Here is an 18435-nt window from a genome sequence, read left to right as displayed (position 1 = left end):
TATATGCTTTAGGAGCTGTAGGCGTGTGTGTGGTAGGCTACAGTGTGTAGGTGCGTGTGGTACAGTGTGTAGGTGCGTGTGGTACAGTGTGTAGGTGCGTGTGGTACAGTGTGCAGGCGTGTGTGTGGTACAGTGTGTAGGTGTGTGTGTGTGTGTGTGTGTGTGTGGTACAGTGTGTAGGTGTGTGTGTAGGCGTGTGTGTGGTACAGTGTGTAGGTGTGTGTGTGTGGTACAGTGTGTAGGTGCGTGTGGTACAGTGTGTAGGTGTGCGTGTGGTACAGTGTGTAGGTGTGTGTGTGGTACAGTGTGTAGGTGTGTGTGTGTGTGTGTGGTACAGTGTGTAGGTGCGTGTGGTACAGTGTGTAGGTTTGTGTATGTAGGCTACAGTGTGTAGGTGCGTGTGGTACAGTGTATAGGCGTGTGTGGTACAGTGTGTAGGTGCGTGTGGTACAGTGTATAGGCGTGTGTGGTACAGTGTGTAGGTGCGTGTATGGTAGGCTACAGTGTGTAGGTGCGTGTGGTACAGTGTGTAGGTGCGTGTGGTACAGTGTGTAGGTGCGTGTGGTACAGTGTGTAGGTGCGTGTGGTACAGTGTGTAGGTGTGTGTGCTACAGTGTGTAGGTGCGTGTGGTACAGTGTGTAGGTGTGTGTGTGGTACAGTGTGTAGGCGTGTGTGGTACAGTGTGTAGGCGTGTGTGGTACAGTGTGTAGGCGTGTGTGGTACAGTGTGTAGGCGTGTGTGGTAGGGGTTTCACAACTACCAATATTTACTGGTCGACACGTTTTTCAAAATAGCAGTCGACTAGTCGACTAGTCGTGACGTCATAATAAAGACACACAAAGAGAGGTGTAAAGTACAACTGTATTTTCTATTGGAACTCATACAGTAACATTAAACACTGCATTTTAATTTGTGTTACATGGCTGAGTAAATAACAAACAGAAACTGGACTCACCAAAATCGACAGCAAAAATCTCTTGTTTACATACATGCCACGTAAATCCAGTGCGCAACAGCGCATTGCGCAACACTTTATTCGCTGTCCTCCACGATAACGTCCACCTTTCCATATTTTTGGTTTGAACACCAACGCATCGACATGTGAGGGAAGGAGGCTTGACCGCTTTCGGGTGACAGTGTTGCCTGCCAGGGAAAAAACCCTCTCACTCGGGGTGCTTGTGGCTGGAATAGCCAGGTAGCTCCTCGAAAGCGGGGGAAGCGGTGCACGTTTTCTGCCCACCACTCCAGTGGATTATCCATTGTGGGGATATGAGGTGTCCGCTGGCAGTAATCCCGTAGCTCATCATCCGCATCACTGTTGACCCGTGTTTTCTTGCTGTTCGTTTGCCTCTGTTCAGTGCTGACGCCGGTCCGTTGCTTACTGGTGCTAGCATTACTGCTAGTGCTAGCTGTCGGCAGCGGGTGTTTCATCTTCAGATGGTTGCGCATAGCAGATGCATTTGTATTGTACTTCAGTACAGCTGTACACAACTGACACTTCACTGTGGAGTTGGTTACATCTTCGTTGAAGTACTGCCATACATAAGAATGTCGGACGTGTTTTGTAGCATTTTGCAGCACCTCGTTTACCTCCATTTTTTTCACGACTAGTTGACTAGGGCCTACAGCGCCGACTAGTGGTAAAGGTAGTCGACTAGTCGATTAGTTGGTGAAACCCCTAGTGTGTGGTACAGTGTGTAGGTGCGTGTGGTACAGTGTGTAGGTGTGTGTATGCTAGGCTACAGTGTGTAGGTGCGTGTGGTACAGTGTGTAGGTGCGTGTGGTAAAGTGTGTAGGTGTGTGTGTGGTACAGTGTGTAGGTGCGTGTGGTACAGTGTGTAGGTGTGTGTATGCTAGGCTACAGTGTGTAGGTGTGTGTGGTACAGTGTGTAGGTACGTGTGGTAAAGTGTGTAGGTGTGTGTGTGGTACAGTGTGTAGGTGCGTGTGGTAAAGTGTGTAGGTGTGTGTGTGGTACAGTGTATAGGTGTGTGTGTGGTACAGTGTGTAGGTGCGTGTGGTACAGTGTGTAGGTGCGTGTGGTACAGTGTGTAGGTGCGTGTGGTACAGTGTGTAGGTGCGTGTGGTACAGTGTGTAGGCGTGTGTGTGGTACAGTGTGTAGGCGTGTGTGTGGTACAGTGTGTAGGCGTGTGTGTGGTACAGTGTGTAGGCGTGTGTGTGGTACAGTGTGTAGGTGCGTGTGTAGATGCGGCAGACAGACGGGTCTCAGTTGGTTTGGTGTTATATGCTTACTTTTAATCAGTAGGTTTCCTGCTGCTACCTCAGTTAAAATAAAGCACAGCTATTGTGTAATACATTTGTATTGAATGTAGGGCTGGGCGATATGGTCTCTAAATGATATTGCGATATTTACTGACTATATCGCGATTTACGATATATATCGCGATATTCTGAAATGTCCTCTAAAAAAAAAAAACCCTGATGTTTACAGTCACGCCAGTATGATGATTCTAGTAGTCCCTGCAACATATGTCTGCATTAAAAAAAATCGACTAATAATGAAGAAAATTAACACATTTGTTGCAATAGTAATTTATGCACTAACTACATTACTACTTGTACTACAACATTTGAATCATCAGTTCTTACTCATTTTCCTCAATTGTTCATATTTGTTTTATGAAAATAATGATATTGTGGTCATTGTTCAAAAATGTCTGCTATTATTATGAGTAGTATTATTATTATTAGTAGTATAATGCGCTTTCTGTCTTCCTGTCATTATCAGGAGTTAGACATGTAATGGCTATGTATTAGATTAGATTATAACCTTCATTCTCCTAAACTGCTGGGACATTTCCCTATAGCCAATACCTTTTATATTTTCTACTCTTCACTTACTTGTCAGCATAGGTCGGCATTGATGTACAGAGCCGACAGAAGACCTTGTTTATATGGGCATCATATTGAGAGGTGCAGTGACGCGTCCTAAACCAGGAAGTAAGCTGCTGGTTCCCTCGACAAAAAAGCAATGGGATTTCTCCACAGGGTTTTGGAAAATAGCTGGAAATAAGGTCTGTGGAAAACAAACCTGTTTGATAAATGCACGTTTTGTTCAGCCGGATAATCTCCACATGTCTACCCTACTTTTATAATTTTCGAATCATAAATCTAATCGATAGATTATAAAAGGGTTTTAGGACGCGTCGCTGCACCACTAGAAGCCAACTCCATCGATCAAGCTGGCTGAAACTTTCTCTCCCTCTTCTTCTCATGCTCCCTGTCACTCTCCTTTAACTCCTCCGGTGACTTTATTTTATTTGAAGATTGTTTTTTGCCCGGCGCTCACGGGCAAACGGGAGCCTGCTCGCGCTGGCTCTGCAGCAAACAGCTGCTGCGGAGCCAGCGCGAGCAGGCTCCCGTTTGCCTTTCACCCAACAACGACAACCGACTCACGAAACGCTATGTTGTAGCCTTAATAAACGAAACAATTTAACAAAATTGCTTGTCAAAGTACCTATACCACTGGACAATTTTATTTTTTTTAAGCAATATTTTTAGTGGCCTGAGCGGGCAAGTGGAAAGTACGTTATGCTGGCCCGGGGTGTCTAAATAGTGCTTCCGAGCCAGCGGGCCATTTATAATGTCGAGCCCTGCTCTCTGTCACTGTGCATGTGTGTAATGTTTGTGTGCAAGTTAGACGGGGCCTGCATGTGGGCCTGCGTGTGGGCCTGCGTGTGTGACTGTGTCTATGAGGGAGAAAGGAAAGCTCATTTTGGCCGCGGCGGGAAATTGATTTGACAACATAATACTCGATGTTCACGATGTGGTCATTTACGACATCGCATGGAGTCCAATCCACGATGTATCATGTAAACTCGATATATCGCCCAGCCCTAGTTGAATGTATTATTTTTTTTGTAAAAATGTCAGTTTAAGCTTAAAAGAATAAAGATATTGTTTTTATCTAAACATTTGACCTCTTTCTTTTACAATTTTGGAATTGATAAGCAGAATCGATAAATTTTAATTTAAATTCCCTATACTTGTCTGATTCTGAAATTGTATATACATATTAGGGGTGTAACGGTATACGTGCCCTTCGGTTCAGTAAGCCTCCACCACTCGCAAAAAGCTCAGACCGAGCCAAAGCTATTACAAACGCCAAATCTCCTTATGTTGCCATGTTAGCAAAGCGGTACCTGGCTGTATCTGCTACCTCTGTCCCTAGAGAGGGTGTTCTCCACAGCAGGAGACATTGTTAGTGCCAGCAGATCTGCCCTTTCAGCAAGCAATGTGGACAAGTTCATCTTTCTTTAAAAAAACATGAAAATACAATGACAAGCAAGTCCTAATGTCAAACTGGCTGCTTAGGTACTAGTACAGTACAGCTCAAATACAGATTATTTCAGTTCATCGAAATGCTGCACCTTAATGTTTATTTTATTTGGTATTTATTTGAGTGAATTAAAACAAAACAAAAACATTTTTATGTTTTGTGATAATTGTTTCTGCTGTACCGAACCGTGACCTAAAAACCGAGGTACGTACCGAACCAAAATGTTTGTGAACCGTTAAACCCCTAATACATATATATGTGTGTGTAGGTCCGCATCCGCAGCCTGTTATTGTCTCATTATACCGCACTGTCAATGAAGTAAAAGCAAATAATATAAGTTGTCATGAACACAGTTCTGTCCATCAGACAGAGTGCTGCTGTGCCTCCTGTCATCATTAATATACACACACACACACACACACATCTGACCTGGTTTACAGGTGAGCAGCTGGTGCAGCAGGTGAGGCAGCAGGTGTTTCAGCAGGGGGCTGACATCGTGAGAGACAGACATCTCCTGCAGAGAGGAGACCAGCAACGGCACCGAGACCAGGACCCCCAGCGCTCTGAACACAAACACACAACTGTAAGGACACACAAACACAGGGTACCTGAACAGGTGTCTCAGGGTATCTTAAGACCTACTTGTTGCCAGGGCCTTCCCCCTGGCTCTGCATCAGCACAGTGAGGCAGCCCAGACCCTCCTTCAGGAGCCGCTGATTCTGGATCAGAGACCTGCAGACGGACAAGGACAGAGCTTCGACCAGGCGCTGCTTAAGGACCTGCTTTACCGCCAGCTGACACACCAACATGTAGGAGGCCGCCATGAAATCATGGAGGGGGGAGGACAGACCCTGAGGATACAAATATACAGATCTGAGATCAGGGAGGGGGGAGGACAGACCCTGAGGATACAAATATACAGATCTGAAATCAGGGAGGGGAGAGGACAGACCCTGAGGATACAAATATACAGATCTGAAATCAGGGAGGGGAGAGGACAGACCCCGGGGATACAAATATACAGATCTGAGATCAGGGAGGGGGGAGGACATACCCTGAGGATACAAATATACAGATCTGAAATCAGGGAGGGGGGAGGACAGACCCTGAGGATACAAATATACAGATCTGAAATCAGGGAGGGGGGAGGACAGACCCTTAGGATACAAATATACAGATCTGAAATCAGGGAGGGGGGAGGACAGACCCTGAGGATACAAATATACAGATCTGAAATCAGGGAGGGGAGAGGACAGACCCTGAGGATACAAATATACAGATCTGAAATCAGGGAGGGGGGAGGACAGACCCTGAGGATACAAATATACAGATCTGAAATCAGGGAGGGGAGAGGACAGACCCTGAGGATACAAATATACAGATCTAAAATCAGGGAGGGGGGAGGACAGACCCTGAGGATACAAATATACAGATCTAAAATCAGGGAGGGGGGAGGACAGACCCTGAGGATACAAATATACAGATCTGAAATCAGGGAGGGGAGAGGACAGACCCTGAGGATACAAATATACAGATCTAAAATCAGGGAGGGGGGAGGACAGACCCCGGGGATACAAATATAAAAAAATGAGAAAAATAGTCAAATTCTGAGAGAGAAAAAATTATTGTGAGAAAAAAGATCTAAATCTGAGAACAAATTTAAAATCAGAAAAAAGTCAACATCTGAGAAAAGAGTCAAATATTGAGAAAAGGTACAATTATGAAAGAAATGTCAAATTCTCAGATTCTCACATTTTGAAAAAAAGTACAATTATGGGAAAAAGGTGAGTGTGTCCCCTGAACACAGGTAGGCAACTCCTCCCCCTCTCACCTGGTGGATGAAGGGCAGCAGCTTGGAGATGTTGGCATCAGAGATCCTCTTTGCAGAATCTAGAGAGGAAACGATGACGGAGGCGTAGAACGTGAACACCACCCGGAGTTTGGAACTACTTTCTGTTGCACCGGAGTACGCCTGAGGAGAAAGAAGAGGAGAAGGAGGAAGCGGAGGATGAAGAAGAGGGGGAGGAAGAAGAAGTGGAGAATATGATTTAATATTCATAAAATATGTTTATCTCAGTGATGCAAACACAGGTATGGTGAAAAAAGAGAGAACTATTCGAAGCAGAAATAAAACTGTGTAATATACCGTCTGACAAAGGCCTGTGCTATAATGCTTCAATGAACTGGCTATTCTTTATGATATACTCAGATCAGTAGGAGACAGAGATGTTAAGTTATAAATCAAGGGTTTTTATTATTATTTACAGCAGGGGTGGGGAACCTTTTTCCTTTACATTTTTACAACATCCTCCGAGGGCCGTACAAATTATTGAACTCAACCTCTTCTTAAAAAAACTAAAATCACAGCCCATTCATTTGGCCTTTCTTTCATGCTGTGCAAAGAAAAAGCAACCTCTTACCATGACTCTTACCATGCATGTACACAGTGTGGCATGACCACCAAAACAGAAAGATATGGACACAAGATGTGTGCAAATGTATTTAGTATCCATGTGAACATGATTTACGTGGGGGGGAGATTTCTTTTTTAATATTGAAGTTAAAAGCATCAATCTGGTGCACGTTGAGAGCAACATGAGGAGATCTATGGATACATCTTTCAACACCCATGAAACAGAACTGGAAGCAGATTTTTCTTTTTGGATATTTTACAAATCACTCCCCTTTTAAACTCTATTCTTGTTATTTTTAACAACTTTTTTGTTACTGTCATATAGTATTTTATACCTGTTTTTCATTTAGTCTCTAATGTCTCATTATTAATTATAATGATCATATCAAGGTGTGCCTTAACCTCACTGAGCTGAGGTTATTTGAGCCTCTCAGGAGAGAGCTCTCTTCCACCTGGTTGGAGAAAAGCTCTTTAAATTCGTTAGCATAGCTAGCTAACCAGATGCTAATAACAACAGATCGCCACTGTGCTTACAACTAAAGACACAGCCACGCAAACACTGCGGCATGTGTACGGCTCCTTATGGGTACTGCAATATTTGAAGAGCTGGAGCGGCGTTCCGGTGCTCTCCGTCAGCACTCCTTTCAGACGAGACATAACCACGTGAAGACACGTTACGCTCGTGTTGTGTTCAAGGAACCTGTCCTTGGCCAGGAAAAACAGGCACTCGCTTGTTTAATTATTTTGCGATCTAGATTTCTTCTTCTTTTTTGAAGTTGTCCGTCAAATTGACGGACTGATGGACCCCCCCCCCCAAAACGAAAACTCTTCGGTTCTCCACGAATTACACAAGTCACCCAAATCAGCGTTAAAAAATTGGCAGGCGCCGAAAAGCGAGTAAATTGCTTCACTGTATTTACAAATATACCTGAGTATTCTTCAAGATTTAAGTGAGGATTTAAACGTGTTACTGGTTAACTCTAAATGTTATTTTGAGAAATGAACGACTTTAAATCAGAGATTCCGAATATTTTCTCAAAATATCACCGACATCTCAATTATACAAACAAAAGTTCTTCACGGTATATAAAATCAAGTGACGAAGAGTCTTAAGTACTTCTACTTTGATACTGTATTATGTAATTTTACCCTGAAGCCTTCTACTTTATTGTTGTTGTTATTTATGGATTTGTTTACCTGTATGGATTTGGTGACGAGGCTGCAGATGAAGTCCATGAAGCTGAGGTCGGAGCAGCAGTGAGAGACCAGAGCTTCTCTGGAGAGAGGGACGCCGGCTTTCTGTCCACACAGGGACAACAAACAAATAAATATATACAAATAAATATATATATACAAATAAATATATACACACACACATTAATATATATATATGTACATATACAAACACCACATCAGGGCTACTCCTTTGTTTACTTCCGCAACAGTGAAATGTGTCCCCTAGGACCCCAAAACCCTGACTTCAATACATCTTGACTCTTTGACTGCACCACGCTCTGGAGGTGGTGTGTGTTTACCTGCACGGGGTGCAGCCAGCTCCAGTTGGTTTTCTCCCGCAAGTGGAGCAGCTGCAGCACTCTGACGAACACCTTGGTGTCGTGATACGGCAGAGCACAGCCCAGCAGACTGTCAGCGTTATAGCGCTGGATGTGGAACCTGGGGGAGGGGGGGGTAATTAACTGATATAAGACATCGTTAAATAATAATATTTCATAATTCTTTACATTTTTTATTAGAGCGCTTTACATTAGATACATATTGGACATGTACCAGTGAATACTGTAGACCGATTGTTGGGAAAATACTGAATGTACTCTTCCAATATCAGAGTAGCACATGATATCAAAGGTATCCCAACTGTAGCTGTGAACATGACAGGATGTGTGATGACCTAGAAGAGCATCAGGACTGTTTGAGGCATATGATAGCTATGTGATTAACATGATGATTCAGCCTCTATGGAGAGAGACATATGACAAGCATGCTCATTTCTGACGTGGAGCTAATCTGAATTAAACATTGAATACTGCTTTCTATTCCTCCATCTTGTGACTGAGGAACTCCCTCTCTTGGATATCAGCATGTGAAGGACACTGTTCAGGAACTAGTTGATGCTCTGTATGTGATGACTACTTCCATTCTGGAGAGGATCAAAGATACATGGATCCTGAGATTGAAGCTCAAGCCGGTGACCAGTGATATTATTCTAACACTGATAAAGCAGTAAACATGTGTAAAATTGCGTTAAAAAGGTCGGGAAAAACAAGTAAAGTCTTTATAATGTCAGGAAGAAGTAGACATATTTACAAGAAAAGGTGCTAATGCTAATAGGAGAAGTCACAGTGAGACACAGCTAGTGAAATTCCTTACGTCTCCTTACAGTGGACGCTGATGTTATGGAAGATAAATATGAATAATAGTTTTTATCTACCGGTGGACGAGCCACTCGATGCACTTGTGCGCCGGCTTCAGCAGGAAGAAGGGGCAGAGCCGGGCGAGGAACAGGGCGATGGCGGCGTCCAGCTTCTCGTTGACCTCTTTGCTCTGGACACTGCGCTCAAGCGTCAGCGAGGCACGGCTGAACAGACTGTTCTTGAACTCCTGGAAGGCCGGTTCGATTCCCAGCAGCACCTCCAGCCCTGTGCAGCCTGGGAACGATGGCGAACGGGGTTAATATTAGGGGTGGGGGAAATGAACCGCATTTAATTTAGTCTTAATGTACATTATTTAATTTCACATTCTGTTCTTGTACATATCATATTCCATTTACACGGATATAGACTTCTTGAACAATTTATTTGTATTTTATTTTTTATATATATATATATATATATATAGCGGTATATATATATATACACACAGTATGTTGTGTTGTTGGAGGAGCTCAGGTCAGAAGAATTTCATTGCCATTTCTACACTGTAGCTTATATCCATATGACATTAAAACCTTTTAATTGAATAATTGATACAGCATATTATCGCGATACTATGCGTGGCGATATGGTTTAATTTTATTATATAAACTATTCATATTGCAAATCCAAATGAAAGTTTTCGGTAACAATTGCTTTTTCAATCTACTAGATCAGGGGTGGGCAAACTTTTTTTTTTACAATTTCACAGACGGGCCGGGCCAGTAGCAGATCGGTGAAAAAGTGGCGGCTGATATTGTATTCTTCAAACCGCAATGGTTTCTTGGCAAATAAGACATACAGCCTTATATCGCACTTCGGGAAAAAAAATATTTAGCTGTTCACTCCTCATTAAACGCTCGGCACTCATCGTCGACTTTTCTTTTCTCCACTCATTGTTACAGATGCAGGTTCAAAGGTGAATTAGGTTCAAAGGTGAATTATTGCGTAATCGTTTGCGTCATGACGTAACCGTTTACATGCCTTCTTATGACCCACACGGCGCTTTACGTCGCTGATTTTCTCCGCAACACAGCTCACAACAACATCAATAGAGGACTGAGTCGGGTAGTTTTTAATGATACAAAGCCAGATTAAAGTGGATCTATCATGCTATATTTGAATAATATATTGTAGGGCCATACCTATATAAAACATGTCTGTTAAGTTCTTTTTTCAAAATACCAAACAGATCATGCATTTTAGCCATGCCTCATTTCGCTCTATTTGCTCTTTTCCAGCCCTGTTTTTGCAAGGGCTGATTCTGTGACGTAGCTTTAATGCAAATGAGCTGCAGCTTACCACGCCCCCCTGCAGGAGAGGGGAGCGTGCTGAGATCAGCTGCTGGGCTCTCAGAAGAGGGGGAGGAAAAGAGACCTCCGTGTATTATTATTATATTATTATATCGACTCGTTATTCGTTTGTTTTAAAACTCAATAAATAACAAAGAAGACCTTTGACCGGCACTTTTCTAATTTTGTCCGGAAGATTTAAACCTTAACGACATTTTGACCGGCGGAAAAAAATCTAACTGAAACTCTGCCGCACGGTCCCCTCGTCCCTTGGAAGAGGCGGTGTTTGTCATCTGCTGGTGGACGACTGGAGCGAATTACAGCGCTGAGTTCCCTGACACATACATACATATTCATGTATAAAAGACTTATAAAAGTGCATTTTGCATGATAGGTCCCCTTTAAATTAAATAACTACTTCTCCAACCTTATACCTTTCTCCAGAGTGCCATGGTGCATTGTTTATTAATGTGGTTCAGCGGCATTACCGCCTGCTGCAGCGCTGCTTTTCCACCGGAGTTTAGTCTCCCGTTAACTCACGGCAGCAGCCGCTGGAACGTCTTCACTGTCTGACTGTCACATAAGCAGCTGATAAATATCCCCCATTCCCATAAGTGAATGGGTTTCAGTCAGAATTGACGCTGTTTGGCATCACAACGCTGTTATGAAAGTTTCTCTGGCATTCTACAGGTGATGTTAGCATAGCAACATTAGAGACTAAAACTCACTTTGATAATAATAACTAAGAATACATTTACTATAAACAATAATAGCAAGAAATTAAATGTTTAACTATAAAATAATATAAAGCAATATATAGCTCCAACAGATATCAATCAATATATTGTATCGCAATACTTAGCATATCGTAGAATCGCAATTCTATTGTATCGTATCGTGGGGAGCCTGGTGATTCCCACCCCTAGTTGATATCCTGCAGAGGCCTGTACTACGAAGCTGGTTCAACCTAACCTGGACATGTTTGAGTTAGCCGGTTGGCCTAATCCAAAACATACGCGCTCTCGCTAAACTGTACTACGACGCGGGTTATCAAGTGGATCGCTCAAGCCAGCCGTGTCCTATCTAGTTAGGTGCACGTTCACATGAAAGGGGTGGTATTTGGAGCATTCGACCAATCACAAACATGGACAAGCGTGCTGACACCGCAGCGTCATACTTCCTGAATGAAAAGTCAACTATAATATTAGTCAAATATGAAGAAGTTAAACTTTAAACATCCATGACTTAAACACCTTATCCAGGATCAAAGCCACATACATACAGCTGGTAACAGAACAAGTGTTTGAATGCGTACATTAACAGGTTTATGATATCACTGCCCCGTCTAAGACATGATCTGACTTTAATTACATTTGTCTCGAGTGTTTCGTCAACTTAATGTGTTGCTTAAAATAATACTTCTGCATACAATATGTGACACTAAGTGTTGCACGGCCAGATATGGCTCAGCTGACTCAGATAAGGAGATATATGATACATTATGATGTGATATGCCGCGGACTGTACTTAATGTTACTTTGATCCGGTTACTTATGTTGTGGCAGATATTTAAGTAAGCTTTCTTAACGCTAATGTTATAATAGTCAGATTGCTCTGAAGATGGGAGGTGATGTTCTATTAATGTTCACGTTCACACAGTCGGTGATTTTTGCCGGCCGTCTTTCCTGCAACGGCAGCTTTTCTGTATTTCCTTTCTCCTGTAATATGACTTGATCGCTTTAAACTCCGCACACTGAGCTCTGATTGGTCAGCAGGCAGTGCTTTCACTGAGTTGAGCTCTAAGCCTGCAACCTAACCTGCTCCGGGGCAGGTTAGCCGCACAGCATAAGTTACCATGGAGATCTAGCCTGCTAAAAAGAGAACCAGCTTCGGAGGACCGGAAACCCCGAGTTTTCCCTGAAGTTAGCCGGTGTTGGGACTCACCCAGGGCGTAAAAGGTGCTGCGGTCCATGGAGGCGGCATCTTTTGGGTCAAAAAGAAGCGAGACGACCTCCTTAGGCGTCTGAGTCACGGCCAGACGCTTCAGCTGCTGTGCCAACGATGTCATAGTTTATCTGCAGAGACATTAACACACTCATTAAGATTGAGTTTACATACATCTGCAATGAACCTGCAAAACACACACTTTCTTCTGCAACTGCACGGTACAACACCATACATGCTGTAAAACTGTAATAAAGGAATTCTGATTCAGCAATTAATCACTGTTTCAGAGCTGCAATGAAAATATGTCAATTTATTTTAATTATCCAAGTACTTTTTAATGTAGAGATGTAAAAATAAAATGCGTATTAGAAAATACTGTATGTACTAATAGCAGGTTTGTTGTGACTTTATTAAGCAATTTTGATATACTAAAGTGTGTGTGAGCCTCGGTTATGACTTCAAAAATGTGTTTAAAACCGTACTAAATTAATGTTTTTATAATGGGTTAATATTAAAATCATTTTAATGCAAAGTGCTGTTTCTAGACTCTCAAAACTGGACCTGTTCTGGGTTTATTTTAAAGTATAAATAAATAGTTAGTTAAATAAGTTATTTTGATTGTAATGAGGTTGGGTTTAAATCAGGGTTATTGTCAGGTTTACACGTTTACACACACAAGGAATCAGCTGTGGTGTGTAGTGGTGCAGACATGAACAACATAAGAAAATAAGTTATAATAGACAATCAAAGATGATAAAAAAGTATTTTTAAGAAACTATTTAGCATTAAAAAAGATTTAAATATACAACAGAAGCTAACACTAAACCATTAGGAAAGTAAATTTTGGACAATATATTGTAAACTACAGTGATTATGTTACAAATGTAAAACTACAGTGTTGTATGTTGCATAGTTTTACATGCGTTAAAGTGCAGAGAGTTGAGCATTATATGGATTTCATATCCGGAAATGATCCCTTTAACTGGTAATTCAGACAGTAATCCAGTGTGAGGACTGCAGACAGACCTTTCTCTACAGGCACACCTACTTTATTTTATATTCAGGCTATTGTAAAACTCATTATCTCTTATGTTTCGATTAAACACATGTTAGCATGTTGAGCTAACTTGCTAATTTCTCACTTCTGAAAAAAGCAGCATTCCAAACATACAGACACCAGCAGTGTGTCGATATTAAGAAGCAATAGTTAGCTTCTTAATATCGACCGACTCTGCTGGTGTTATTCAAGTAAATATATGTATGTATATATACATACATATATTTACTTTAAATTAAACACTCTTACCTGTTATCTGTAAATCCAAAACACACGTGGAATACTACATCCGGTTTGTGGGGAGTACCAGCACAGCCCAGTGGGCGGCGCTTATTCTTCTTCTTCTTCTTCTCCAGACTTCACGGTGTAGCGGCCTCCAGCGGTACTGTGTGGTACAGTTCTTCTTCTTCTTCTTCTTCTTCTTCTTTTCTTTAATGGCGAATCGCTTCCACTTGGAGCATATATCGCCACCTACTGTTGAGTTATTAAATGTTCATATTAAATCCTTGTCCTCAGACCAGTGCTTTTGAGGAATTTGAAGATCAGCTTGTTTGCTTCATTTCTTGATTTAGTTTCATATATTGCCTTGAAATCCATGTCCTTGATGTTGAGTTGTTCCAGTGCAGTTTTCCGAATGAATCTTTGTCTGTTATAATCCGGGCAGCTAAAAAATACATGATGTATTGTCTCTGGTTGTTGGCAACCATTACAATTGCCATTTGGATGTTTTCCAATCAGATGCAGTGATGAGTTTAGTCCAGAGTGTCCCAATTTTATCCTGCTGTTAATGCTCTGTTCTCTTCTACTACTCCCCCAAGTGCTTCCTGTTCCTACTTCCCTTTGTATCTGGTATAAATGTCTTCCTTTGGTGTTACTGTCCCATAGTGTTTGCCATTGTTGCTTGATAACCACTTTTGTAAAAGATTTGACTTCTGCTCTACTGATGGGTACCATAGTGTGTGGTACAGTTGTTTATTAATGACGTTTTTATGTACACAAAACTGTCTTCATTAGGGGTATATATACAAAGTAAAATAAAATAAGAAAACATAAATATTAACAACATTATAAACATATGGATTACGTTCAGAAAAATGTATCATTGTTCCATATAATGATGGACTGACAAACACATGTTATTCTTTCTGATGACCCTGATAATATGAGTTTTACATCTTGAAAACTGTTACCAAACCAAACAGTGAGAAAAAACTTGAAGAGATCGAGACCAAGTCAAGAGCAAGACTTAAAAGTCTCCTATCATGCAAAATGCACTTTTCTATGTTTTTTATACATAAATATGACTTTTTCCGCCACCTCCGGAGTCGGCTTGACTCGGTTTGCATTGATAAAGAATGCACACATGTGTTTAATTGTTAATGTCAGATATACTAAGTAAATACATTTGTTCCTGCTCAAGATTAGATTCAACTCTATTGTTAATGCACAGATTACAGGTACTGAGACAACGAAATGCAGTTTAGCTTCTAACCAGGAGTGCAACAAGCAGTAAAGTGAAAAGTAATGTACACAATCTACAGAATAAAAGATAGAATGAATTGAATGATAAATAAACAGTGAGGGGTATGAATACACTAGATATACACAGCAGCCTGTGAGCAGTATGAACAGTGTGTATGAATATGCTAAGATATATAAAGTATAAAAACGGTAAGCAGTGCGAGTATAGTATAACATATATAGATATAAATTTCATGATGATAAACATTGTGGAACAATGATGAAAAATGTGAATGGAAGTGGCTACGTAAAACTGACACCAAACAACAACTTTTGCCGAGCCAATTGGAGAGTTTCATCAGCAGCACGGGATAAAAACCACCAATGAGCGCTCAGCTCGAGATACCAGCGAGTCGTTTCCCATCAAGCATTTCGTCTCCGCAGCCCGTGGAGAGGAACTGCGCCGCCTCGCCGCGCCTCGCCGCGCCTCGCTCTCAAGGCTGCGGGCGTCTTTGTCCCGCGAGATTTCAACGTCTCAAGTGAGCGAGCCTCCAGAGCAAGTCGGACAAAATGACTAACCACCATGCAACGCACAAGCAAGACGTTGATCGAAATTGCGCAGGTCTGCGCAGGTCTCGCTTGTCTCAAACAAGCCTAGTGTGTAAGGTGGAAACCCCGAGCTGTACCTGTATTCCTCTAAGCCAGGGGTCTGCAACCTTTTTGACCAAAAGAGCCATTTTGCTCCTTTTTCCAAAACATTTTTTTGTCTGGAGCCGCAAAACATATTTCATAGCTTGATAGCTAATAAAGTTGTATTTATTGTTATATCAGACAAAAACTACAGTTTTTTTGCATGTATTAGGCTATTTATTACATGATATAAAACTGTTAACCTCTAATAAGAAACAAAGAACTCCTATAAGGAAAATTAAAAATAATACACAGGCCTACTTTAAAATAAATTAAACACAGCACTTGGGGAGTCCTCTGCACATTTGAAGGAAACATTTTTTTTTTTATTAAAATGGGCCCACTTTGAAATAAATAAAACATATAGGTGCACCCTAAAAAGAGTTAAAGGTAGGGTAGGTAAGAATGGAGAAACCAGCTCGAGTGCGCTAGAATGTGAAAATACACAACCGGAAAAAATATGCCTCTTCCTTCAGACTTTCTTACAGAGTCCCTCCTCCAACATCAATGAGGCCACGAGATAAGTTTGTGCACAGATGGAAGGCTGACAGGCTGACAGGCAGGTAGGCCTTCCAGTTATTTTAGCCGGGCCGGCTAAAATGATTGGTCGTGCTTATTACAGCGCTACGGCTTCCAGAGATTAATTGTTGTAAGTATTTATTGTCAAAGCATTTAATATATTCATTGCTATCGGGACGTTAAGAGCATTCCATGGAATATAACAAAAAGTGTTTTCTGAAAAAATTACATACCCCATTGAATTATGACTGAAGATTGTCAGCTGTCTTCCTCTCCCTTGTTGTTCCCTGATACGTAAAGGCTGCAGCACCTTTGACAACTTCTCTCTACATATCAAACATACCGGTAAACCAGCATCGTTTGCTGTGAAAGCATATAACTCTGTCCACACATAATTTAATTTCTGTGTTCCTCCGGTACTTTTCTTTGATTTATCCATAGTTCGCTCATCGAGCCGTGAAGTATTATTTGAATTATTGGAAGGATTAAAGTAACGTGTTATGGCAGGAAAGTTCAATCTGGTATATTCATTTTAACGTCACCTTATGTAGAATGTGTGTTAAACTTGTGATTTCTGCATTGAGTGACTTCTGCCTAGCAGATACCAAGAAGAGGCCCCTAGGGTCTCTCTGTTAGTTATCAATAGTCCTTGCAATTAACAGGGGAATTCCCGGATACATTTTCAGATATAAGGCAGTTAAAGTCTTGTAGAATTAATGTTTATCTCCTACACATCCTGCAGGCCTTGAGACTTGGGTCACCCAGCAGTAACCAAGATAAACGTCCTTTTGAGCTTATCAATAAAATGTATTCATTCCTAGTAAGCTGACTTTGGGGTGAAGGGAAGTTCAGGGAAGCCATTAAGCCACAAGAACAATTAAACTTCTGTTAATCAACCAAAACTCATGACTTTCAGGGGACAGGACATTCGGACCTATAACAAGGGTCACTTTATAGAGAACATGTGTGTGTATTCCTTACTGTGATCATATGTCCTGTATAATCATTTATCAACTATTCCTGTATTGGTGTTTTATTTGATTCCTCTGCTTTTATTCTTTCATATGTGGGTACTGGAGGGCTACAAACAGTGTGGAGAAATTAGCTTAAACATGTTTTATTACTCTATAGGAAATGGAAGCAGCTTTTATGACAGGGACGAGAGAGCTGGGGGAGGGGACATTCTTCTTGAGATTTTCAGCATGTCAAATGATCAGGGAAATCTACTTGTTTTAAATAGATGTGTGTGGTTGATCACTTTGTATTAATAATAACAGTATGTGTAAAGGAAGCTGGAAATATGCAATGTGAAACCTTTTATTTGAAATAAAGATTCTGCAGGGAATGATCTTAAAGAACAATAGCTCAAGTGTCTGGAAGAGCTGCAGGCTAAATGAGTGTGCGGTACTTTTTTACTGCTTGAGATCAGAGCTGATGTTTTCCTCTTGTCATTATTGTTTGAGGTTAAGGTAACTCACATGTGTTATTTGTATAATCCAACTATAAAAAACTATATCTTAAACCTATCTTTATAAAATGCCAAAAGTATGTGAAACTTGCAAGGAGGGGTTTGTTATCTCGAATGTAAGGGTCGCCTCTGGCTCGCGCTGATTGGCTGTCTTTTCTAAGTGGAGGACCCCTCGGGGGGGGGGGGGGGGGGGGGGGGGGGGGGCAGCCGCATAGCTCCTCCTGGGGTTTTGGATATAAGCTGTTCTTCAGACCAGTCTCTTCTTTTCTTCAAACTGACCAGATCCGTGAGATTGGAGGAAGAGCAGGAAGTACTTCCTTTGTATTTGTATTTGTATTTGTATTGTTACTTTTTATCATTAAAACAAGATTATTGTTTAACTTGCATTCTGGTGTTTCTTAATCCCTTTCTTTTTACGAATTTACCCAGCTTACCAAACGACACGCGGAGACGAGGTTGGTTTTAAACATCCTCCAAATCTCCAACAGCCGGGGGTCAGGTTATTCACCCGCAGGAAAAGGCGCTCGCGCGGGACCGTAGCAGGATGTGACGCATATTTTAGTTGACCTAATTAAAACTGTTTTGTTTTTTATTTATGTGTCACAGTATCACCTCAAAATACAAGATACGAAACATTTTCAACCGTGCAACAAAATATAAATAGTCCTACAAATACTTTTATTTTATTTCCTTCTTATTTTTGTCTAAGCTCAAGGGAGCAAGAGCAGAGGGCTTAAAGGGCCGCATGCGGCCCATGGGCCGCGGGTTGCCGACCCCTGCTCTAAGCTAAGAAGAGTTATTAAAGCCTAATAACTGGAAACCTGTTTCCGACTCAATCTGTGAACGCTACATTGGTGTC

The 18435-nt window shown here is 41.5% G+C and overlaps 1 protein-coding gene across 2 annotated transcripts in view; it reads right to left on the bottom strand.

Moving 5' to 3' along the window:
- Window positions 1-13840, bottom strand: part of heatr1 (HEAT repeat containing 1) — a 70755-nt gene extending 56915 nt beyond the window's left edge. For both annotated transcript variants that reach the window (XM_079667770.1, XM_079667771.1), the window contains exons 1-8: window positions 13688-13840; window positions 12379-12509; window positions 9163-9379; window positions 8249-8387; window positions 7911-8012; window positions 6132-6272; window positions 4943-5151; window positions 4730-4863 (exon numbers count right to left, since the gene is read on the bottom strand). In XM_079667770.1, the coding sequence (XP_079523896.1) occupies window positions 4730-4863; window positions 4943-5151; window positions 6132-6272; window positions 7911-8012; window positions 8249-8387; window positions 9163-9379; window positions 12379-12502 (1066 nt within the window). In that variant the 5' untranslated portion in view covers window positions 12503-12509; window positions 13688-13840. The remainder of the gene's footprint in view (window positions 1-4729; window positions 4864-4942; window positions 5152-6131; window positions 6273-7910; window positions 8013-8248; window positions 8388-9162; window positions 9380-12378; window positions 12510-13687) is intronic.
- Window positions 13841-18435: the final 4595 nt, after the last annotated feature.

The sequence above is a fragment of the Notothenia rossii genome (assembly GCF_949606895.1).
Source record: "Notothenia rossii genome assembly, chromosome: 3".
In the NCBI taxonomy this organism is placed as follows: Eukaryota; Metazoa; Chordata; class Actinopteri; order Perciformes; family Nototheniidae; genus Notothenia; species Notothenia rossii.
Note: the sequence above shows the minus strand (reverse complement) of the source record. Positions and strands in the feature narration are given on the sequence as shown.